This window comes from Triturus cristatus, chromosome 6 (genome assembly GCF_964204655.1).
Source record: "Triturus cristatus chromosome 6, aTriCri1.1, whole genome shotgun sequence".
Classification (NCBI taxonomy): domain Eukaryota; kingdom Metazoa; phylum Chordata; class Amphibia; order Caudata; family Salamandridae; genus Triturus; species Triturus cristatus.
Window position 1 is genome coordinate 1,862,487,966 of NC_140589.1, and position 26,609 is coordinate 1,862,514,574.

A 26,609-nucleotide genomic window follows, 5' to 3' on the forward strand; every position below is an offset into this window, starting at 1 on the left:
TATTCACAGGAGTACGACTTATTACAAGTACTATATACAGACAGAAACTAAAACCTATCTTTCCAGGAGGTAATAGGCAACCAAATTTGAGTACCACGCTGTCTAGCCTTTTTACCCTTGGCTGAATAGATTGCCGTTTCTTGATTGGATATCCCCAAGAACCGGGTTAACCAAACTTGAAAGTTAGGAGAATCGATATCTTTCCATCGTGTAGCCAATATTAACCTATATACAGCCATACCCAAAAACAAGCATATTTCTTCTTCTTTACTATGCCCTAGGGTATTATCGTAGCCTAACAGAAAAAGGGTCGGAGACATCTGAACTTTATGCCCAAATACCTCTTCCCAGAAGTCTGATACTTTTGATTCGAGGGTAGTTAATTTGCTACATTCAGCGAGCATATGTATTAAATGGGCCAGGCCTGTACCACACCTGGGACATTTATCGTCCATTCTTTTCCCCCATGTGTGCAATTTTGCCGGTGTAAAATATAAGTTGTATATAGTCTTATAAAGTTGGGCCTTGAGGGTTGATGTTAAAAAAACCTTAGCAGTAAGGGAGAGGACATTATCAATGTCAACATTTGGATTGTTCAACTTAGATGCCCAGAGTGATTCTGTTCTCTCCAAATCGTCATGTTGTTGTTCCAGCAACAGCTCGTAGAGTATGCTTATACTAGAAATTGTCTTCCCCCCGATATGATCAAGAATAGAAATATTCAACATTGAAATGTTTGAGAGTTTTGAGGAAAGAATGGTATTTATTTGAATATACTTAAAGAGGTCAGAGGTCGGAATGTTGAATTCTATTTGGAGATTAGAGAACCTCACACCGGGCTCAGTGTCTAGAAAATCCCCCACTGATACCAGTCCGAGGCTCTCCCACCTCTTAGCAATATCGTCATTGACTTGCCTAGAGAGCAGGAAGGAGTGCCATAATGGTGTATATTTATTGATTTTTGAGATATCCAAATGTTTGGAAACTTTCTTCCATACCTTCCAAGGGCTGTCAATAATTTTAAACTTAACCTTCTTGTAGTACGATGGTTCTATCTGTCTCAACAAAAGGCCTTTTGCTTTCTCCCCTACAGCTAGCTCATATATTGAGGGGATCCCAGTCCCAGCTATGTTATTACTTATTGGGTTTGTGTTAAATAATGGAAACATCCCTTGGAGGAGACTGGCCCAAAAATATAGAGTTATATTTGGAAGCCCCAACCCCCCTCTCTCCTGCGGTAGGGAGAGGAATTTTGAGGATCTCCTAATTTTACCGTATCCCCAGATAAATTTAGATATTTGTGATTCTAGGGCTATAATCATTTTATCCTCAACAATTATAGGGATTGAGCGAAAAAAGTACAGTATCCTCGGAAAAATGATCATTTTAACAAAGTTAACCCTACCAATGATTCAGAGATATAAACTATTGACCCTCAAAAGGTCCTTTTTTATGTTTTCAAGCAGGGGGTCATAATTAAGTTTATTAATATTTTCGATCTGCGGGATATAGAGACGCCTAGATAAACAGCATTGGTTGCCTTTCTGGGATCATTAAATAGAATATTATTTGTACAGATAACGACAGTTTTTTCGCGGTTCAAAGAATATCCGGACATGGCCCCGAAGGACTGAGTTATATTCTCAATTTCTCCAATTGCCTCGGTGGGGTTTGGTGTTACGACCGCCACGCCATCGGCGTAAGCAAGTATCTTAGTTTCATACGTGCCTGTCTTAATCGGTGTTATCGCAGTACTTGCCAATAATTTCATAATCAGCGGATTTATATAGAGGGCAAATGATATCGGGGAACAGGGACACCCCTGCCTTGTGCCCCTTAAGATGTTAAATGATCTAGATTCTAAGCCCATCGTCTGAACTTTAGCGATTGGATCTTGATACATTGCTTGTATAGATCTAACAAAGCAGGCCCCAAAGTTGTTAAGATCCATTATCGCCCACATGTATTTCCATGAGACTCGATCAAAGGCCTTCTCCGCGTCAAGGAGGATCATAGACATCTGGCCCCCCGTCGCCGCCATGATGTCAAATAGTGATATGACCCTACGGGTATGATCCGTAGTTCCTTTGTGGGGAATGAAACCATGCTGCCACGGGGAGACCAGATGTTCTACCACCCTCCTGAGCCGATTGGCCAAGACCTTTGCGTATATTTTTGAGTCTGAATTTATTAGGGAAATAGGGCGATACGAAGTGGGAAGTTCTGGAGGCTTACCCTTCTTAGGAAATATCACTATGTTGGTCTCCTTCCAAGATAGAGGCGTATTGCCATTCCCCTGTATACCTATACAAAGATCTAATATATATGGTATAATGACCTCTCCCAGAATTTTATAGAGGTCTAGGGGGATCTTTTTCGGACCAGCTGCCTTGCCAGAAGCAAGATCCATTAGGGCCGCTTGTACCTCGACTAACGTAATGTCTTTGTCTAAGTCGTCTCTAGTGGCTACGTCAAGAATATTATTGAATCCACATTCCATTAGCCAAAGCCGTAATGATTCTTTAATTTCGTCTATCACAAGAGTCTCTTCATTACTGTAAAGGTTTTCATAATATCCTTTAAATACCTCTAGTATCTTATCTGGTTCGGTATAAGTCATAGCGTTTGCATGGATATTACTAATTTTATTTAGTGATTTTTTCTGTTGGGTACGTAGGGCTAATTGCTTTCCAACCCTTTCCCCGTCTTCGTACAGTTTGTAACGGCTAGTTTGAAAGGTTTCAGCTGCTTTCTGATTGATCCTATTAATCATAGTTTTAAGAATTAGCAGTTTGCGTAGTGTAACTTTGGCGTCCCCACCTTTCATTATAGCGGTTGTGTGTTCCTTTTCAACTTTGGCAAGGTCTTGCATCTGCTGCTGGTTAACCAGATTTGCCTCTTTCTTTTGTTTGGCTACGAAACTCAAAGTCTCTCTCCTAAGAGCAGCCTTGAAGCAGTCCCACACTATAGCCCTCGATGTACTATATCGATTACAATCGAAGTACCCCTGTGCCCAAATCTTTATGTGGTCAATATACTCTCTATTTGCGAGGAGTTTCCTGTCGAATGTCCAAATAAAGCGGGGCCTATAAAGATTAGACCAATTAATAGTCAAAATATTTTCAAGGCAAAAGCAAGAGAAAATAAAGTGTTTAAATTTAAGGAGTGTGGTGTATGTTTGGGGTAGGTGTATGTGCTCTGAGCTCATGTATACTTTTGTACTGTGTAGGACCATTTCCACACCTATAGGACTTTTCCACATTACTGTGTCCTCCTATCCAGCGTCCTTGTGTAATTATCCCATGCCAGTCTTATGCGTACTATTGCTCCTGTGCTCCTATTGCCAGTGCCCTCATGACAGTGTGCTCAGGTCACAGCCCTGGTTACATCATCTGTGCCCTTCTATCACTGTACCTGCACATTATCCCCTTGTCAGTGGAAAAGCCCCAAATTCTGTGCCAGGTTCCCAACGTGCTTGTGTATCTGCCATTTAAGCAGTCAGTGTGCCAGAGTATGAGATTAAAATTTTCCCTGTCTTTATGGCCCTAAGTTAACAATGATGTCAAAAACATGAATTGATTTACCAATAATGAATGATAAAAACTTTAAAGCAATGCATTCTGCGAGTTAGTTCCTGTCTTATTTCACATGCTTTATTTAATCTTGCATTCTCCAAGAGATACCTATTTTATAATGTTATTGTGTATCTGTATTTTTTTCTGTGCATGCTTTGAGCCATGCCCGGTGTTTATGAGGGCCTTTGATTGTGAAGCCAAAGAAAGTGCGTGTCAGTGGGTTGGCCTCTCTGCAGAGCATACAGAGCAATGTTTATGTATTCCATTTGCAATTAAAATTCTGTGGAAATGATTGTGAAGGGGGTGCACAGATGTCAAAATATTTTCAAGGCAAAAGCAAGAGCAAATAAAGTGTTTACATTTAAGGAGTGTGGTGTATGTTTGGGGGCAGTGAATTGAGAGAGATGCAAGGGAGTGCATTCAGGGACGAATGAGAAGAGGGTGCTGAAGAGGAAAGAGGTGGTTAAAGATGTGCAGATGGACGAGAAAAAGAGAAAAAGAGGATACATATCTAACAAAAAAGCCCCATAACGAAAGGCCAAAACTCCTTGTACAGGCCTTAATGCTATTTAATTCACACTTGCAATTTCAGAATTGAAACATTTCCAATGTTCATTATTTATAATAAATGTTTGACAAGGCCAATCGTACTGACAGATTTAGGTGTATGTCAGTTGTTCTGTCATTCATCTGGATACAATTACATCTCAGGGGAAAATCAAAATACCGGTCAGGTGGCACATTATGGGAATCACTAAAATGTATTTGATATGTTCCCCTACTTTTTTCATCCCTCTTAAAGACCTGTCTGCACATATTTCTATTTAACTGGAGGCAGCCAGCAGCTGTGGGTGTTCCTGATGCCTGGTTAGGGCATTTTTCCAAAGTTAATGCTGCATGCAGTGCATGACACTGGGCAAACATACATTTTAAAGGGCTAAGTTTGCCACGCTGTACAATTCACACATTACAGTAACTGTTAAACATATTAATGCAGTAAGATATGGGGCAGTTTTTAATGTGTTTAATATTTCAAGACTATGCGTTCCCGCTGCTTTATCAATACATTCATTTGCTGTAAAATGCACCATGTGCCAATCTTATTTTCAATTGTAATTTGTTTTTGGAAGAGGGACCCACCCTGGACCCCAGGTTTTTCCTTTGGACTTGTTTGTGTCGCTCGCTATATAAAAGTCATGCCCAATGTTATACCGCACCACTTTCAAATATCACCAGCTGCCACTGATCGATGCATCACTCCTCTAGCGTGAATTAAACTTGCACATCACATTTGGAACGGCTGCACTCAGAACGTGCGCTTCTCTCAATGGAACCGATGCTTTGCTGCAGTTGTGTGAAGAAATCTGGTGCAACACCCCAACTGCGTGGGGATCATCAACGCATCTCATGTTTCTAAAAGGATTACGGTATTTTTGCTCAGCGGGCCCTGCGTGGGTCCTATAGCTGATCTGCACTCTATCACAGGCAGCAAAAACTCTAAACTTTGTTGCAGTGCGGGGTGACCAATTAACTCTTTGAGAACTATTTGCTTCTGAGCGTTATTTTTCCATTTAACCTTTAAAAATTCATATCTCGACTTCTATTCATTGGATTTTAGTTTTTCTTTCTTCTTGTTTTATTAATACAAGTATTTTCTATTTTTCTAACCTGAAGTTGAGCCTTTTTGTCGTGTTTTCACTGTGTTACTGTGTGTACAAATACTTTACACATTGCCTCCTAAGACTGCGGACTCTGTGCTAAGTTGCCACTGGATGAACACAAGTTGATTTTTCCTGTGTATCCAACTTACCCTGACTAGGACTGCGGTTGTTGCCCGGACAGGGTGTATACTCTGCCAACCAGAAACCCAGGGGTAGATTTACAAGTCCCTTGCGTCACTTTTAGGCTGCTGTTGCATCACTTAACGGTGGCGTAAAAAATACGGCAAATTTACTACGTGACGCATCTAGGGAGATGCATGACATTGTAAAGCCCTGCGTAACATTATACCTGCGTCAGGTATATGATTATGCAGAGTAGGCGTGCCCACGCAGGAAAGCCTCGTAAAAGTGAAGCAGTGAAATGTACAAGATTTCACTGTGTGACTTTTAGGACACCACTGCGTCAAAACCTTATGCCTACTTGAAGCAGGCATAAGGAGTGACGCAGTGTATTGGAAATAGGCCACAACACGCATTGCTTGTGACACAACTCCAGCAATGCATGCCTTTTCCACCAACAGATGCGTCAGAATTTCTGACGCATCTGTCAATCCTTGCGTCATAGTGCGCCGTATTGTAAATACGGCACATCTATGGTGAAGCAAGGGTTTTTAACTCAGGTGCAGGGAAACTGACGCATCTCTACAGATGCGTCAGTTTCTTTTAAATCTGCCCCCCCAATTTCTAACAATTGTCATAACACCGCAACTTTTGCCTTGAACCATTCTCACATTGAAGTGCGAAGTATCCTCACCAGTCTCTGTGCACGCCATACTGCAATTTCCATGGCAACAGCACCGCTGTGTCCCTGGGCACTGTTTGTCGCTGCTGCACTCTGCAGGAGCAGGAGGAGAAAACAGACAGCTGGACCCGTTGAAGGCTGGACAGAATCCAGGTTTATCTGAAACGGAATTCATCAGAATGGAATTAGATTCTGCTGTTGCTGCTTTTTTCAGTTAATAATAAAGTGTTGGAAAACAGATATGTAGTTATGGAAACATTTGATTCTACCATTTTTTCTTACTAAAATTGCAACAATTAATTAATTTTAATTTGAAATATGTGCTAAACCTGCATCATTCTCTTCAGATCTTGTCTTACACCATGCAAGAGTTATTTCACCCCATTCACCTCTGTTCTGCGGTTTGCTGTTTCCTATTCCAGACCCAATGATTGTCTTCTTTTTGGCTATAGTAGTGGTACTATGTTGAAGGGCTGCAGCTCCCAAGATTTCCCTACTTTTAACACTTTAACAATTATTTGTAGGGCAGCATTTGCACTACGGGTATCAGAATGCATGCACTGTACAGAATACATGCGGCGGGAGGACCCTTCCCCCATTGGCCAACGAAGTACTTTAGCTCATTCGGGATAAACCACGCCATCAGTACTGGGGAGCTGGTTAGATTCTACACTCCTACTCTTGAACTCCTGGTAGAGACTTACAAACCAGAACATGAGATGTTACCAACCAACCATGGTTGTATTTTTAAGCTCCCAAATTGGAATAGAGCAAACAACTCAGGTGTCCTTCAGCTAAATTAAGGGCGAAGATATTGCGTTCTGCCTGTCGAAGTTGTCTTCACCTCAACTCATTCCTTGGGTATGAAAGCCTTGGTTACCTGTGTTAATATAGCAGGTGATCAGGCAGATGTGTAAAAAGATCTCTTGAGGGAGGAGCCTAGCGCGTGATCAAGATGGCCGCGTGAGCCTAGAGCTCCCGAGACCCTCGCTCCCTCCGGCAGATATCCTGTGCAATATCCTGTTTTCGACGCCCGGAATATTGGAGGGGAGCCGTTGCCGAGGCGATAGCCGCTGTCCGGATTGAAATCGCCCACCGGAGACCGAAGTTGTGCTGCATGGAAGTTTGTGGCCTACTCCCCGGAAGGTGCCCGGGACTTGCGTTGGCACAGTGCCCGTGCACTAATTGAACAACAGCGGCCGTGCGAGGGGCGAGTCGTCGGAAGGAAGGTGTTCTCACTTTCACTTTCGCTTTCCTGTCTCCATCGCGCCCGGGCCTGGGCGTGAGTTGGGCTAGGCACTTGTTGCATGGTTGTCTTCTCTGTATGGGCAAGGAGACTGTCTCCGCGGCAGATTACGATGTCGATCAAATCGGACGCCGAAAAACAGAAGCCCAAGAGTACCAGGCGGGGAGGCTATACCCAGACCAACAACATGGACCGCTATGCCCACCAGAAGGGGTCTCCGGGCGGATCGGGACTGGCACTGGAGGCTTTGAAGGACGGGTCGCCCCCCCTCCGCGGAACCAACCCTGCAGGATATCATGGGGGCCATCGAGGGGATGAAGTCCTCTATCGGGCAACAATTTGAGACCCTGGCGCATAAAGTGGACGCCATATCGATCGACGTCAATCTGATTCGGGCGGACCTGGGGAAAACTAATGAGCGGGTTCAGTCCTTGGACCTTAAGACTGCGGGCCTCCTGGGCGACGTCTCCGGCCTTCAGCTGGAAGTCCGTACCTTGCGGACTGCAAATGATCACTTTGCCCGACGGCTGGAAGAGTTCGAAGGCCGTGCAAGGCGCAATAACGTGCGCATTATTGGGGTCCCGGAAAATTCGGAGGAACAGTCGGTTGACCTGTTTGTGGAGGACTTGGTGGTGAACCATCTGGCGCCCAAAGGCCTTAGTAAGTTCTTCACTGTTGAGCGGGCTCACAGAGTCCCTGGCGGGAGGCCCAAGGTGGGGGCCCCTCCGAGGCCGATTGTTGCCAGGATCTTTAACTTCAGGGACCGGGATGCCATTCTGCAAGCATCACGGGTGTCCGGCCCGATGCCATTCCAGAACACCACAGTAAGTTTCTATCCGGACTTTACCCAGATGGTGCAGAAGCAACGACAAGGCTTCCTGGCGGTCAAGAGAAGGTTACGAGAGATGGGACTGAAATACGCCATGCTCTTCCCGGCCAGGTTGCGTGTGGTGTTCGAAGAGCGGACTTTCTTTTTTGAATCACCGGACATGGTCGGCGAGTGGCTGGACACATTGCCCCAAGGACGGACTAGCGTGGAACGCTCCGGTGGAGCAGACGGTGGCGGCGATGAACAATGAGCCAAGACTTGAGTGCTGGGTCTCCGGTTCCCCCGGGAGGGTGATAGTCCGGGGTTTAGCGAGGGCAGTATGGGAGCTTTTTCCTCCTCTGGGGTTCTTTTTGTAGATTAGTCTTAGTATGGGGCGACAGGCACACTGCAAGTTGGGGGGCATTTTAGAGCATACGCAGGGGTGCAGGGTGGGGGGTGGATTGGGGTTGTTGTTGGGGTTGTTGTTGTTTTTGGTTATGCAAGGCGTAAATATGCAAGCTTCTGTGACTCGTGTGCGGTTCCACGCGGGGGGTGGTGGACTCCTTACATGTTGGGATGGGGAGTAGGGGCTTAAAAATACTCCGTTGGAATGTTAATGGCTTGGGGGATCGTATTAAGCGTGGGATTGTCAGGTCCTCTCTGCCATTCGAGGTCGACTCCATTACTGTTGATGATAGGGGGCGCTTTGCGGCTGTAGCGGGGAGATGGGAGGGCAGGACGCTGGTCCTGGTGTCGGTTTATGTCCCTCCTGCACTGCAGCCTTCCACACTTGCGGACTTGGAGAGGACTTTGTTGGATCTCCCAGAGGGAATGTTGGTGGTGGGTGGCGACTTTAATGCGGTTGGCTCCGGATTGCTTGACAGACACCCGCCAAGGAGCTCGGGGGGGGCTCAGAAGTGGCTTCCGGACTTTGTAGATACCCTTGGTCTAGTAGATTGTTGGAGACTGCTACATCCCACACAGCGGCAATACACTTTCCACTCCGGGGCGCATGGCAGTCTCTCCAGAATTGACTATGTGCTTACCCTAGCCGCGCACGCCTCCTTTGTGTCTGAGGCCAGGCACATGGCACGGGGTATTTCTGACCATTCGCCGGTGTGGATCTGTATGGATGTTGGTAGAGGAGTGGGGGGCAGGGTGGCTCCAATTAACCCGTGGTATTTCAGGGACCCCACGACTCGTAGTGCGGTGCTGAAGGCGGTCGATCGTTATTTCCAGGAAAACCTCGGCTCGGTCGCGTCGGCGGTGTCTTTGTGGGAAGCGTTCAAAACAGTGCTGAGAGGAGAGGCCCTCTCATTGATAGCAGCGGCCAAGCGTCGGCGCGACGCGGAGGTCGCCCAGATTGAGGCGGAGATCGCGGATCTAGAGTTGGCGTTGGAGGGGGAGGTCACGGCAGCGGCGCTGCACAATTTGAGCCTTAAGCAGTCGGAGTACAAGGCCCTTGTGACGGGCGCGGCCAAAGCCTTGAGTAGGGAACAGCGGGGCCGCCTGTACGACGTCGGGGACAAAGCCGGGAAATTAATCGCGTGGCTGGATAAAAAGGAGCGGGTCAATCGTGTTGTGCCGGACCTCGTAACGGAGGACGGCGTCGTTGTCGCGGAACCGGATGGCATAGTCCAGTGCTTTGCGGATTATTTCCGCACGGTCTATACCTCTGTGTCGGACAGGCCAGTGGGGGATTCGTGTGAACTCCTGCGTGATCTTGCTTTGCCTTGCCTCTCCGACATAGACAGGGACGATCTCGATGCCGATATCACAGTCGACGAAATCGCGGGGGCTATCCGTTCATTGCGCCCGGGCAAGGCCTCGGGCCCGAATGGCCTGCCAATTGAGTTCTACAAACTCCGGCCGGATAAGATCGCTCCGCATTTGCGAGCTATGTTCGTGGAGGCGCGGGAGACGGGATGCCTCCCACTCGACCAGCGCCTGGCAACAATCGTGGTCATACATAAAGATGGTAAGCCCAGGAACAGGTGCAGCTCATATAGGCCGATCTCGCTCCTTAATGCCGAGCCGAAGATCCTCGCTAAAATCCTGGCCAACCGTTTGGTCAGGGTGATCGGTGATCTGATCCACCCTGACCAATCCGGTTTCATCCCGCATCGCAACACCGCGTTGAACCTTAGGCGCATCCACAGCGTAATCGCGAGGGTGGGGACGATGCGGGAGCCGGCCATTGTGGCAGCGCTTGACGCAACGATGGCTTTCGATACGGTAGAGTGGGCATACCTGTGGGCTGCGCTTGGCTTTGTTGGCTGGGTGAGACTATTGTATGAAGGACCTCTTGCTAAAGTCGCGGTTAACGGTAGGGCGTCCCGTCCCTTTGAGCTGGGGAGGGGCACCAGGCAGGGCTGTCCCCTGTCGCCGCTGTTGTTTGCTCTTGAGCCGCTGGCGGCCTGGATAAGATGGCACCCAGATGTGAGGGGCATTCGATGGTCACCTGACCACGAGGACTGCATCTCCCTTTATGCCGACGATATTCTGCTCTATCTCACTTCACCCCGGAAGTCCCTCATAGTTGTCTGCGACATTTTGACTTCCTTTGGGAGGAATTCGGGACTAACCATCAACTGGGGGAAGTCATATCTGTATGCCCTGTGTGGAGACGTCCCAGTTCCCCCGCGGAATTGCCCGATTCAGATCGCCCGGGAGGGTTTCTTGTATCTTGGGATTTATATCTCTACCGACCCAACGGTACGGTACGAGAGGAACCTGCTCCCTCCGTTGGCGCGCCTGCGGCGGGATGTAGCGGGCTGGCGGCGGCTGCCGCTTTCCCTCCTTGGCCGTGCTGTGCTATTCAAAATGATGTCTCTTCCCCGTTTTCTCTATGCCCTGCAGAACACCCAGGAGCTGGTTCCGGCCAGCTACTTTCGGGAGGTGGAGAGTCTCCAGCGCTCGCTGCTGTGGGACGGCCGTCCGCGCATAGCGATAGCAAAACTAACTCTCCCGTGGTACGATGGGGGTATCGCGCTTCCTGACATCAGAAGATACTATTGGGCCTCCCAACTGAGTGCGATCAATCATGGAGTCTACGGCCCGGCGCTTAGCCCTGGCTTTGCTATGGACCGGTGGTTGCTGCGTGGGGGTGGCTACTTTAGAGCACTCTACTCGAGGCCCACGGCTGGGTCCCTCACGGGGCCGACCGGGGTGGCGGTGCACGTGTGGAAGGCAGTCACAAACTCGTTGGGCTGGAAGGATAGGCTCACCCTCGCCACTCCGTTGTTTGACTCCGATATGTTGGGGAAACTTTGGCACTCGAAGGGATTCGAGAAATGGGATCTGATTGGCATCTCCAGGGTGGGGGACATGCTGGCCAAGGGGCAGATTAAGTCGTTTGACGAGCTACGGACGGAATATGCGCTGGAGGGCACGGAATATTTCCGGCATGCACAGGTGCGCCATGCGCTGCGGTCGGTCCTCGTTGAGGGGGAAACGGTGCCTGAGTCCTCTCCCTTGGAGGACCGGATCCTGGACGGCCATATGCCGGAGAGCACAATCTCCCTAATCTACAAAAAGCTTGTGAACGTCCGGACCGACCTCCTCCTGGGGGTGCGGGAACAGTGGACCAGGGACGGCCTTGAGCTGGACGATGAGGATTGGCAGTACGCCGTCTCCTCTCCTAAGGAGGTCGCGATCCCCGCAAGATTAAGGCTGGTCCAGCTTAAAATACTGCACAGAGTCTATGTCACTGGGCCCCGGCTGGTCCACATGGGTTTTTCCGAGGATGGGCTATGTAAGAGGGGCTGCGGGATGGTGGGCACCTTTCTGCATATCATATGGGAGTGTGGTGTGATTGCGGAGTTTTGGAAGCGAATTCATGTTGTGATGCAGGAGGTCACGGGTATTGTACTGCAGCCAGAGGCGTGGCGCTGTCTTTTGAATGTGTGGGGTCCTACAGATTATGGCGCTGCGCAGACTCAATGGGTGACCCTAGACAATATGGTGGCTAAGCGAGATATAGCACGACTGTGGGGCTCTCAGAGCCCGCCCACCCTGGATGCATGGAGGGACAACATGGACTGGAGCATGTTTCGGGAGAAAACGGTGTATAGTGCTCGGGGGAGGCCTAGGAAATGGCATAAGATATGGGGAAATTTGAACCGGTATAGGGGGGACATATGTCTGCCTCCTGCCACTGAACCATCAGTTTAAGATCAGGCTTTCCCTGGTTTTGATTTTGGTGATGCCTCCTATTTACGCTGCCATTGTAAATAGGGAGCAGCGTCAAAATAAATGGGTGTTGTGGTGGAACGCACCACCCACTGCCTACCCCTTTCACGCTAAGCATAGCGTGAAAGGGGGCGTTATTTACAAGGCAGCGTTAAGCCCCGTTAAGTGGCTTAACGCTGCCGAGGCCTGTATCGCCACCACAACATCACTGAAAGTGACTTTGTGATGGCGATAGGGGTTTCTACATATGCCCCTAAGTCTTATAAAGCAGCTCCCCCCAACTTTAAGGATAAGGCAGGATGGAGAAAATACATATAAAACAATCTATGATAAATAATGCACTTCATTCCAAATTTGAGCGTCAACTCATCAAACATTGAGGCATATTAACAACGAAGTGACGGAGTGCGGCGTCAGCCTTCCTGGCTTAACGCTGCACTCCGCCTCTTCTGACACACAAGGCTGCACCTTATTCACAACAGTATGGTTCAGCCCTGTGTTTTCCCCTGCACTGGCACTAAACTCAGCAGCCTAGCGCCAACGCAGGCACCTTTTTTTTTTTTTTTATTTATTAAATTTTCCAAATCATATTCAAACAAAAATACAATCACCTCATATTAACTAATATCATCCTGACATATATAAACATATATCTCAGCAGAGGTCTAGTTGCAGTTTTTGCAATTTTCAATGGACTGGATGAGGAACAAAATATGACAATAAAAAACGATAATACCCCTATCAACCCCAAACAAAATTATACATAAACCAAAAATAAATAGTTCACGTCCGTGACAGCGTGTAATCCTAGTTTGTGTCACTAGGCTTCAGTGTTTGAATATGAACTCTGCATGGACCCATTGTTCGCGGTATCCGGTCCTAGCTCTGAGCCTCAGCCGATTCAGTATGGTTTAGAAGGTAGACACGCAGTGGTTCCCAAATGTCTCTGGGCCGTGCATTCGGAGGAAGTTCCTCCGCATATATCGATAAACTATCTCTGCAATATGCCAGATCCTTCATCCAAAGATCAATCTTCGGCCAACGTCTGGCACCCCATGTAATCGCCACTCTCCTCTTTGCCAACAACAAAGCCAGGCGCACAAACAGGCCTTTAACACCCTTGACATGCGGCACACAACACAGCAAGCAAATAAGTGGAGTGCATTGTATCTCCATCGCGACCATCTCTCTTAAGCGATTCACAACCTCTTCTCAAAATGTCCACACCCTCGAGCACCCCCAGGCCAAGTGCATAAAATCAGCACCCTCCCAGCCACACCTCTTACAATGGTCCGATGCTCGCAGACCATATCTATGCAACCTTTCAGGTGTGTAATAAACTTGATGTATGTATTTAAAATGTACAATTCTCAAATTGCCATTCATGCTTATCGTTCCAGTCAAGCCACAAACATATTTCCAATCATCTTCTGATATTGGTGAGGGCAAACATTCCGACCATCGTTCACAACTCTGATCTGGAGCGGCCACTCTCTTGAGTCCTATCAACTTATATAATTTCGATATTCTCTTCTTATTGCTGGGGGTGGTGAGGGCAAACTGCAAGGATAGCAGTGCGGGGGGCTCCTGGGGGTAGCTGGCGTAGTGCAATGTGACCACATGTCTCAGGCGATGCACCGCGAACCGAAAGAGGAGTGACTGGTTACTGACATACTGCAAATCCTCTTGTGTGAGAAAGAGGCCGCTCAGATACACATCTGATAGGTGCCTGAGACCCGCCTCATGCAACAGTCGAAGAAACAGCTTCTCATGTGTCACAGATAAAGCCGCGTGGTGCTCCAAATACAATGATAGCATATAGCGTCAATTTCCTCGCCATTTGGCCTATCCGCCACCAGGCATTTATGGTAGTGTCCACCGTGTTAATTTCCCTTTTTGGAGTGCCTCGACTCCTGTGAGTGACTACACTATGCAGTGGAACAGGCGCAGCGTCTCCTTCCTCCACTGCAACATGTGGAGTGAAGGCATGTGGTCTGTACCAGTAGTATATGTATTGAGCCTGTGCGCTTAAATAATACACATAAAAATCTGGAGCATCGAACCCACCTTGCGTATAACCCTTCGTAAGCGTCTCCCACTGTACTCTCGCATGTTTGCCACCCCAGGCCAGTCTAATCAAAAGACTCCTCAGATTTTTAAAAAACCTCATCGATAGAACTATGGGGATGTTGACAAATAGATAAAGAAACTGCAGGAGTACCACCATCTTTACTAGCGCTATACGATCCGCCAGAGATAATGGCAACCCAATCCAGCCATCAATCTGTTTTTCCAGGTGCACGCAGGCTTTTCCATAGTTTTCCCTAATTACTACCTCTGGGTCACGGTGTACCCAGATTCCTAAATATTTCACAGGATCCTTGGTCCATACTAGTGGGAATTCCAGGTCGGGCATATCGTCGACACAGTCAAAGGTATTACGAACAATTTATCCCAGTTAACATATAACCCCGATAGACGACTAAACCTAACATACTCCCGGAGCAATTGTGCCAAGTACTTGGATGGTTCCCGAACAAACAGAACCATGTCATCCGCGTACATGGAAATAGATACTGGCCGATAATTAAAGTTAAGTGCAGTCTCTCTGTGTCGTTGCCGAATCACACACGCCAGTGGTTCCAACAGTAGTGCAAAGAGGAGAGGCGAGAGCGGGCAGCCCTGGCGTGTGCCCCTCTCTATTTGGAACGACTCCGAAGTATAACCACCCACACGCACCCTTGCACTCGGCTCTGTATATAACACCGTGATCCATCGCATAAACAAGGTAGGAAACCCCATGCGGCGAAGAACATAATGTAGATATCGCCACTCGATCGAGTCAAACGCTTTGGCTGCGTCGAGCAACACCGCAGCCACCTGCAACGATGGCTCCAATATATGAAACATAGAGAAAATGGTCCGTAGGTTATGACACGTGGATCTGTCAGGTATGAAACCCGACTGATCCGGCAGAACCAATAGTCGCATCAGGGGCTGCAGCCTGATCGCTAGTATTTTTGCTAGTATCTTCGCGTCCACATTGATCAGGGACAGTGGGCGATACGAATCACATCTGTCCGGCGGTTTATCTTTCTTAAGCAGTGTGATCATTAACGCTTCTCTTAGGGATGGTGGCAGCTTCCCCGACTTGTGAGCATCTGCATACATTTCCAATAACTGTGGCGCAAGGATATCTGCATATTGTTTGTAAAATTCAACCGTAAGCCGTCTGGCCCAGGTGCCTTGCCATTAGCTAAACCCGCGATCGCGATTTTTATATCACGCTCACCTATAGGTGTACATAGGTATTCTCTGTGAGCATTTGACAGCCAGGCGCAAGAAATATCATCGAGATACTCCTCGATTTCTGCTTCCGCCACATTACCCCCCGTCCGGTATAACCTGGAGTAAAAACATCTGAATTGTTCTAATATATCTCTCAGCTCCCAATGTTCCTCCCCTTGATCATCTACTATTCTATCGATACGCGGTTGGTCTATTCGTTCTTTTATGTTTAAAGCTAAGGTGCGCCCAAGTCTGCCTGCCTCACCATACCGTCTAACCACATATCTACGTGATATATATTTAATCTCTGTATCTGCTAACTCCTCATAATCCTTAAGCGACTGCTGTATCTCAGCCAGCGTGCCCGCGGCCGGGTGCGACTCATATCTACGTTCCAACTCAATGAGCTTGGCCTCGGTGCGCTCTAATTGCGTGCGTATATCTCTCAATATACCTGCAGTCGTACTAATCATACTCCTCTAATGGTCACTTTAAACGCTTCCCATAGAGTAGCAGCCTCCGTCACTGTGCCCGTATTAATCTCGAAGTACTGAGTAATGGCGTCCCTGACCGTCTTTTCGTATATGGGATCTAACAGCGCCTCAGAACGCAGACGCCATGTGAACGGAGGGCGCACATTAGTCGGGAATATCACCTCCAGGAGAACAGGACTATGATCAGATAGTGTCCTGGCGAGTGGCATCACATCTGTCACCCAGTCCATTACTTCCAACCCCACTAACCAATAATCTAATCTTGACCAACTGCCGTGTGCTGGTGTAGCATGAGTGCCCACACGCGCCTGGGGATTTCGGACTCGCCACATGTCTCTCAACCCAAACTCCTCCACTGCACTTAATATTCTTTTGGCTACTCTGGGAGTACGGTTTGAAAAGGGGTTGGATTTATCCAAATCCACATTCAAATATGTGTTTAAATCTCCACCCCAAAATATAGGGGCTTCTGGCCATTCCCGCAATTTTCCACATATACGTGCTACGCATTCAACATCATCAACAATGGGTTCATACATATTAACTAATGTAATCATCCGACCACTAATCCGACCACACACCATCGCACATCTGCCCTCCTCATCAACAAACAAATGCAACGCCTGAAACTCCACACCACGCTTAATCAATATCATGACCCCTCTTGCATACGATGAATACGAAGCTGATAATCGAAAGCATGCCCATCTGTTCGCAATCCCTTCAGCCGCATATTTAGTTAAATGTGTCTCTTGTAAGAATGCAATGTGGACCTCATGGCGATTCAAATATGCTAGAACCTGCCACACTTTCCTAGGCGAATTAAGGCCTCTCACGTTCCAACTCATTAATCTACATTGATTCATCTGTGGTCCATAGATAGCTCTGTCCAATTACTACACACATTTTTCCATAATGTCAAGAACGTGAAGTAAACAAAATCAGAACACAACAAAACTACCCAAGCTACTTTCCCTACCCCCCCTCCCACTCTAACCTTCCAATCAGGCTGTGATTGTGACCCCTTCCATCCCTTGAGCAACACCTTTCATCTCCTTGTTACCCCAATTGCTAGAAGGGGAACAACCGCTGCAGGGTGAGGCTTGGCACGTGAACTCGCACCAAGATGTGGTTGCCAGAATCAATAGGTACCCCCCACCTATCTCGAAGTAAATATTAATCTCAATCACATAACATTCAGCACATCCAGTGCTGCAATCGCATTTAAAGAACGATAGAACAAGACTGGAGACAGGAGAAATATAAAAGCTTAGCCGTCCCAAGGCCTCCCCTCCCTTGCTATGCGACTGTAACAATCCGCCATCATCCATAGCAGCAACTGGGTGGTGTAGCCTATCATTTCCATATAATATCTGTGCAGCCTCCACAGCCCCACTCCGTTTCGTCCAGTCCGGATTCCAGCAGTGACGCTTCCACTGTCTTTTGTTTAGGCTTCACTTTACAGATGTGTTTTGCAAATTTCAGCGCCGATTTAGCGTCTGTGAAGAAATGAGGTTGCTTCTCATGAGTGATCTTTAATTTGGCCGGGTACAGCATGGCATATGGCACTGACGCTTCTCTCAACAGTCTCTTTACCGGCACAAATTCCTTTCTATCTAGCTGCACCGTGGGTGTATAATCTGGAAAAAAGGACAGCTTGTCCCCTTTGTATATCACCGGCTCCTTAGCTCTCGCTTCTCTGAGAATGGTGTCGCGGTCTGCATAATTCAGTAGCCTGGCTATGATCGGTCTTGGGGGCGCGCCCGGCTTTGGCCGCGGACCCAATGAACGATGCGCTCTTTCCACGATCAACACCGCCGACAGGGCAGGCCCGCAGAGCTCGCGGAGAAGACCGTCAATGAAGGGCTCCATTTTGTTTATGGACGTGGTCTCCGATAGGCCAAGTATACGTACATTGTTTATACGCGAGCGCACTTCTAAATCCTCATTCTTGGCACTTATCACTTCGAGCACCTTTTCCATCTGAAGTAATTGCGTCCGCGCCTCTGCCTGTACATCATGCTCGTCCGACATTCTGTTCTCCAGAGTGTCCTGTCTGTGATCGTGCTTCTCTACTTTCTTTTTTACCAAGTCATTCCCATGGCTAGCGCGTCGATTTTACTGTCCAGTGTTTTCATTCCAGCCCGCAGTTCTAGGAGGATTGATCGTGTATCATCTTCGCTCCCCTCCGCCCGCCCTGCCGCGCCCAAGGAGTCGCTCTGCTCTCCTGTGCCATCTGCAGCTCGGGTCATTCTCTTATTCTCAAATTGCAGCATTGCTTGCTCAAGTCTGTTTTGCCCATTTCGTATAGTCAAAGAGTAGTGCCCTAGCACACCTTCCTGTTCAATACTGAAATCACACAGGCGCTTTCCCTCCTGTGTGACTGTGTTAGCCGCGCCCGATCTCTCAGTGTGAACCTCCACGCTCCACCACACTTGCTTCCATACACCGCTCACTTTCGCAAGCACTCAGTCACACATTATCCCCGGTGGACCATTAGTATTTCCTGACCATGTCTCTGGTATCCACACTCTGACGCTAGTATACTTCTGGTGGTGCCCACTCAAGCACTGAGGGAAGAGCTGCAATTCAACCCCCAGCAGGGGGAATTATCCAGAGTGCGACTTAGTATGCAAGCGGACTCTCTGTATGTGCCTACCTCGCCCGGTCGTCTCGCCAGGGCCCTCCGCCATCCTACCCCCTGATGGGGGACAGTGACGAGGCAGGAACCAGCCCTCCGAGGCCGCACCTGGGTCGAGGGTTTGCACCAGGAGCCCGTCAGTCAGTGCGCGGAGCACAACCCGGGCCTACCAGCGGCACAGCTGTACTTAAAGGTTGTTAAAATAGCGACTGAGTCTGTAGATCTATCTGATATTCTTGGTGTGAAAATTACTTTGAATAATTCATGCCTCGTGATTCTTACAGTCTACCGCCCTCCAAATTCCACACCAGCATTTAATGATTTATTTGCCCCTATCATGTCTGATTTATGTACAAGATATCAAAAAATCGTGGTAACCGGGGACTTCAACATGCACTGGGATAAAGCCCATAAGGATCCGGCAACTCGACACTTGGAGAATACTATGTCTTCACTTGGTATTAAACAGCTCGTAGATGCCCCCACACATATCAAGGGGCATACCTTGGATCTTATTTGGACCTCAGACCCAAAGGTTATCCTTGTGGACATTCTACCCTGTGTCTGGTCGGATCATTATCTGGTGAACTGTGAGATTCCCATTGTAGGCTTCTTGGCTCAAAATCAATTAAATTTGAGGAAAGTTTGTCAGTGGATAAAAGTTGATTTACTATCCTTGACTAGTACTCTTCCTGATTATGCCCAATCACTGGTCTCTAGCGGAGACTTGGATCAGGATTATAGGGACATAATGCGAATTTTAAGCCAGGCGATTGATCAGATAGCACCCGAAAAGCTACAAAAGGTAAAAAGAGTAGGAAAAGGGGCTCCATGGTTCACTCCGTTGTTGAGGGACTATAAAAAGAAGCTCCGCCATCTAGAAAGGAACTGGAGGAGAACAAAAGATGGCGTAGATCGGGAATCGTATAAAACCTCACTTAATTCATATAAAAAGTTGATCGTAGCTACAAAAGCAGATTTCTACGAAACCCGCATAAAGCAGTCGGAGAATATTCAGAAAGAAACATTCAAAATTCTGACAGAGTTGAGTAAAAAACCAGAAACATCCGAAACCACAATAAACGTTGATACTTTTCAACGTTTTTTTTTGGAGAAGGTTGAGACTATTCTCTCTGAGATTGAGCATAGTACTCTGAATGGTTCGCTTCCAGTACATGAAGTTCAAACCTCTGTGGAAGTTTCCATATCAAGGTTCCCTGAGATAGATCCCATGGAGCTTGAGCAGCTCATGAGTAGAACCAAATCAGGTTCCCCGGCGGACCCGTGTCCCCCCAGGGTCTTTCGCCTGGCATGTCCTATCTTAGAAGATCATATTATGTCCCTTCTCAATAGTTCAATGGAGACTGGTTATTTACCATAGAGTCTTAAGGAGGCCCGAGTTAAACCTCTGTTAAAAAAACCAGGAGCCGATTTGACCATTTTGAAAAATTATAGGCCGATATCCCAATTACCTTTCTTGTCCAAGGTTTTGGAGCAACATGTGCTGAAGTCCCTTTCCTTATTCCTGGAGTCACACCATCTACTCCAGGAGCGCCAGGCAGGATTTCGTGCACATCACAGCACCGAGTTGGTGATGCTCTCGGTGCTGGACGAGCTTAGAGGTATGGCTGATAGTAAGAAACCAAGCGCCCTGATACTTTTAGATCTATCGGCGGCGTTTGATACTGTCAGCCATTCCCTATTATTGGACAGATTGACCTCTTTTGGGGTAAGGGGTCCGGCCCATAAATGGCTCCAGTCCTTCCTGACGAGTAGGTCGCAGAGGATCCAACTGGGGGATTGTATCTCCGATATAGGCATTTTGGAGTGCGGAGTCCCTCAAGGCTCTGCATTGTCTCCACTGCTGTTCAATCTTTACCTACAACCGTTGATTGCATCTCTTGCGACTATGGGCTGTGGTGTGTTTAACTACGCTGACGATACCCAGCTGCTGCTGAGTATTGATAATACGGCCTGGGCACAAACTAATGCCCAGAACATCCTCAGACATACGGTTGGCTGGATGACTGCAAACCAGTTGAAGATAAACCCGGACAAAACGGAGGTTCTGGTGGTTTCGACCTTAGCTTCACCTTGGAGTGACCTTTATTGGCCCCAGGAACTAGGCCCTACACCGACACCGTGTGACAAAGTAAAAAGTCTTGGTATCAAGATTGACAATGAGTTGTCAATGGCAAGTCAGCTTGCCTCTGTAGTAGGGATGTGTACTGGGTTGATTAGACTGCTGCGTAAACTAGTTCCCCTTCTCTCTTTCTCCATGCTTCGAATGGTTGTTTCTGCTACGATTATATCGAGGCTGGATTACGGAAATGCTCTCTATTTAGGTCTGCCTAAAACCTTGACTAATAGACTGCAGGTTGTCCTGAATGATGCGGCGCTATTAATCTTCAGGCTACCTAGACGAGCTCATGCTTCTCCTTTGCTGCTCAAGTTACATTGGCTTCCTATCGAGCAGAGAGCGGAGTTTAAGAGCTTATGTACGGCCTATAAAGCAATCTACGGACAGGCCCCTGCCTATATTAAAGAGCGCTTGAAGGTTTATAAGCCTAGACAAATTCTTAGGTCCTCTGACTCTCAGCTTTTGGTTTGCCCCCGATATAAGCTAGCAACCAAAGGTGGGAGATCCTTCTCGGTTCTGGTTCCACAGATATGGAATAAACTTCCAGAACCACTTCGGAGAGAAGTAAATCTCCTGCGTTTTAGGAAGCTGTTAAAAACGCTTCTATTTAGGGAGGCTTTTGGCTCACCTAATTAGCTGCACTGAATGTCTCTCTTTTTTGCCTTTCATACGTCCTGCATTACTTCTGTCTGAGGCACAGGGTCAAGACTGATTTGCATATGGCCATGTCTGAACTGGGGTGGTGTAGTGGGCAAAAGAACGATGGATTTAACCCAGATCTCTTGACTGGGGGAGAATGTATGCATTGTCAGCATTCCGTCCATCATTTGTTTGTTGTAACGCTTTTCGCCCTAAGTGGGATGGGTATTCCCAGACGTGGGACCCGTGCTCACTACGCCACTGGAGTCAAGCTATCCTGGCTGATGACGGCTGATAGCCAGAAACCGGTCCTAGGATGCTTGATTCCGGTCCAGGGAAGACATGGCTTGGCAGTTCGGGCTGGACTGTTCCCATGAGGCACAGGGTCAAGACTGATTTGCATATGGCCATGTCTGAACTGGGGTGGTGTAGTGGGCAAAAGAACGATGGATTTAACCCAGATCTCTTGACTGGGGGAGAATGTATGCATTGTCAGCATTCCGTCCATCATTTGTATGTTGTAACGCTTTTCGCCCTAAGTGGGATGGGTATTCCCAGACGTGGGACCCGTGCTCACTACGCCACTGGAGTCAAGCTATCCTGGCTGATGACGGCTGATAGCCAGAAACCGGTCCTAGGATGCTTGATTCCGGTCCAGGGAAGACATGGCTTGGCAGTTCGGGCTGGACTGTTCCAATGAGGCACAGGGTCAAGACTGATTTGCATATGGCCATGTCTGAACTGGGTTGGTGTAGTGGGCAAAAGAACGATGGATTTAACCCAGATCTCTTGACTGGGGGAGAATGTATGCATTGTCAGCATTCCGTCCATCATTTGTTTGTTGTAACGCTTTTCGCCCTAAGTGGGATGGGTATTCCCAGACGTGGGACCCGTGCTCACTACGCCACTGGAGTCAAGCTATCCTGGCTGATGACGGCTGATAGCCAGAAACCGGTCCTAGGATGCTTGATTCCGGTCCAGGGAAGACATGGCTTGGCAGTTCGGGCTGGACTGTTCCCATGAGGCACAGGGTCAAGACTGATTTGCATATGGCCATGTCTGAACTGGGGTGGTGTAGTGGGCAAAAGAACGATGGATTTAACCCAGATCTCTTGACTGGGGGAGAATGTATGCATTGTCAGCATTCCGTCCATCATTTGTTTGTTGTAACGCTTTTCGCCCTAAGTGGGATGGGTATTCCCAGACGTGGGACCCGTGCTCACTACGCCACTGGAGTCAAGCTATCCTGGCTGATGACGGCTGATAGCCAGAAACCGGTCCTAGGATGCTTGATTCCGGTCCAGGGAAGACATGGCTTGGCAGTTCGGGCTGGACTGTTCCCATGAGGCACAGGGTCAAGACTGATTTGCATATGGCCATGTCTGAACTGGGGTGGTGTAGTGGGCAAAAGAACGATGGATTTAACCCAGATCTCTTGACTGGGGGAGAATGTATGCATTGTCAGCATTCCGTCCATCATTTGTTTGTTGTAACAATTACTTCTGTTTGTCGTCGGTCTTGAGCGCCTAGAGACCTGTAGGTGAGTTGGCGCTATATAAACCGAAGTTAACAATAACAATAACAATAACAATAACAGCCCCTCCCCGCAGGCACACCGGTCAACGCGCCTCGATCAGGCCCAACAACCAGTCCGCCCGACGCCGGGGGGGGCCCGCCAGAGGTGACCCACGCTATCGCCTCACCTCCCTTGACCGACGGACTCACCGTCTTCGCCGTTGTAGTTCTGCCGCCTGCCAGGACCATCCGCCGGTCACTTCTGCAGCTTTCTTGCAGTAGGCAGATTTCGTCCTCAGATAGGGCTGTGTCGCACGCCACACCGTCCGCGTTTTCAAACACCAGGCAGAACAGGCTCACTCCTGCTGTCCCACCCGTCGATCCGCCACCACTACCGCCGCGCCGCTACAATCATTCGGAGTGTCCGAGGTTAGGTCTCCGCTGGTCCCACCATGACGCAGTTCCCAAAGCCGCTAGTGGGACGCCGCCATTTTCCGCCTCACTCCACCGCTGGTGCTGCGGCGAGTTGCAGGGAAGCCGTCGGGCAGATGTCCACCAAACTTCGTCTCCTTAGTCCCACAGCCTTCCGACGTGCTCCAGAGAGTTTGCACCCCGATCAGGCGGGGGTAGAGGATGGTATTCGCCCGGTATTGATTCTGGCGCGCAGAGCTCCCTTAACAGGCAGCCATTCCACTACGCGCCATAGCCACGCCCCGCCAACGCAGGCACCTTTGCACCATAGTGCAAGGGTGTCTGTGTTGAGGGGAAGACTGTTTATGTGCAGGAAGGGAAGCCTTCCTGCACATAAACAATCTTCCCCTCAACACAGACACATAAACAATATTTGAATGATGTTTTGTAACTTGTGTGTGTTGCCTAATGCAGCACACATAGAAGTTGCAAAATGCAATTTCTTTTTTTTTTTATTGTTTATGTGCAGGAAGGGTCACCTTCCTGCACATGCACAATCAATGGCAATTTGCTGTTTCCATGTGTGTTGCACAAGGCCGCACACAATGAAACAGCAAAAACAAGAAGAAATAAAGCATTGCCCTCGCCTTTCATGCTAAGTAGAGCGTGAAAGGGTGCCTTATTTACAAGGCAGCGTTAAGCCATGTTAAGTGACGTTGTGGTGGCGATAGGAGCTTGTAAATATGCCCCTTACTGTGGACTCCCCCACCACTTTCTGTAGACGTGACAACAAATAGACCAGAGTGACACTGTGGTAGATTCACTCCAGCCAACACAAAGATGAACTCTGACCTAAGGTCACGGACAGAGCACACCAGTTTATCATTCTGTGAGGCTAACTAGTAGTGGTGGTGTTAGAAATGTAGAGTGGACAGTAAAGAAGACTCTGGACAAAAACATGATCACTGCAGGGAGAGTGACCGAGTCTCCATAGAAATGAGTGTTCGGTAACTACACACATTTTAGGCAGGCGCGCAACGCCCATTGGGCTCAAAGGGCTTCAGCCCGCCACCCCTCCCCCCCCCATGTGTGTCAGCCTGGGCTGAGACAGCTTCTGTGGCACACACAGAGCCGCACCGAGTACTTCACAGGTCTTTAAAAGACCATTTAATTGTTAACGAGGCTTTGTTGTTCTTTCACCCCTTCTTAGAGCCCCTGCATCTTCACTCTGCAGGTTGCTGGAAGAATTAGCCCCCCCTCTGAAATTTGTATAACCCCCCCCCCCCTGAAATTTCACTCTAGTTGCGCCTCTGATTTTAGGCACGAACAACTCTGTATAGTTTACAAACCTTTCAAGACAAACACAAAATTAATCTTATGTTAAGGGGCAATTACCAACTATTTAGTGTAATGTTTCCCCTGTAGCAACTAATGGCTAAATGCATCATCAGGTGTTTAGATGTCAAGCAATGGCGTCCAATCCACACTCAATGTAATCTTTTCACGTTCTGGCAAGTTGAACGATGCTTACTGTGCCTGGGTACAGATCGCACCCTTGGATCCCGCCCCCCCCCCACATTCCCTCCAAGAAATGTTGACAGTCCATAATTTATAAAAACTTAACAACAGAAAAGGACAGATAAATACAGCGACATGAGGATAAAGTCTGCATGTTATGCCTCATTCCAGGGTCACCCTCGTTAATGCCAAATGCCAGAGTACGGGGTATTTCTGGATGTGATAACCTGCACATTCCTCTTTGGGACTCCCGTCCTCGCAGCCTAGAGCTTGGCAGGGCCGGCTCTAGGACGGTGCGATTGGTGCCACCGCACCGGGCGCTGACATGGGGTGGGCCGCCAAGCAGCAGATGCCACGTTCCTTGTCCCAGCAATTTTCAAGCATCAATAAAAATGTCACAATAACTCCTGTGATCAATGTTCTTCCTGGAGAGACACCAGAGCTTTGTCTGGTAGAGGAAGTTTTGACTCCTCATAGGGCATAAGGTTAATATGCCTGTGATGAAGCAAGGACTCATGTAAGAGAGACTTGCTTGCAAACAATCCTCTCAAATCCCTTGTAATACCGTAATAATTGTGTTCGTAAATACTAATATCACACCAGAAAATCTGTACACTGAAGCTTGAGAGAAGCTTGCATATGTGTATTACTAACAAGTAACCCGTGTGTCTCTAAAATGGCTGCTAAACGCAGGATTCTGCATTGCGCATGCGTCTACTGCATTAATGCAGTATGACGTATTATCGCTTGAAGGGAAATCTTTGCAGCTGCGCAGTTGCCCATAAAATGCCCGCTTGGACCTCACATGATAATGCGCATGCTTTGCTGAAACTAAACCATGTAAGTTCACTAAAATGCTAATGCAAAAGATTTATATAAGTAAATGGGAATAAAGTAGAGATAAGTGGTATACAGTGAAATCATTTATTTTTTATTTTAATACTCTTTCTGTGACCTCTCTATTAGTTCGTATTTGGGCCTCCGTGCGGGACTGAAGCTTGCGCATCATGTGACCATTTCACATGCGCAGTTGTAATGACCCAGGAGCCGCGATGCAAAGCCTTGAATGTCATCCAAAAAAAAACAATAACATGCCCTGGGAACAAGCATGATGTCCTGAGAATTGAAAGGATTTTAAATAAAATTGCATACATTGTATTGATTAACTTTTGAACACGGGTGGGAAATAAAGCATGGAAAGGTAAATTAAGGGGAAGGAACATAGGACAATGAGCTTAAAGAAAAAGTATTAGACTTAGAATGGTTTGATGATCATCTCCCCTTTCCTGTCCAATCAGAGTTAGGAGTTTCGTAAATTCGAAACATTTAGGGGTGGTACATGCCATTAGAAAGGTATAATAGAGGTAGTTTAGTTAGATTAGTTACCACAGAGAATGCTGAGAGACCGAGGTGCTGTCCGAAAATTAAGAAAATACTGAATAATATCCAAATCCAGAATTAGAACTTTTGAGGCAATTAATTAGAAGAACATCGCGGAAGAATCGAAGAGGCACATAATAAAGGAGATTGCGGAAGAATCGAATAGTGTCAGAGAGAGGTACGGCGCAGGCGGCGTATCTAGAAGAGGTCATCTATCCTGTCCTGAATCCTGTCCTGAGCCTTTGTCGCCTGATCTGTCCCAGGGGACCTTTCCCAATTCCATGGCCAAGGGGTTGGTTT

At 47.9% G+C, this 26,609-nt stretch overlaps 1 protein-coding gene across 1 annotated transcript in view; it reads right to left on the bottom strand.

The window, feature by feature from the left end:
• Positions 1 to 26,609, bottom strand: part of LOC146822222 (uncharacterized) — a 563,188-nt gene that overhangs the window by 479,832 nt on the left and 56,747 nt on the right. The window contains exon 6 of the mRNA XM_085609987.1: positions 6,051 to 6,197. Within this exon, the coding sequence (XP_085466113.1) occupies positions 6,051 to 6,197 (147 nt within the window). The remainder of the gene's footprint in view (positions 1 to 6,050; positions 6,198 to 26,609) is intronic.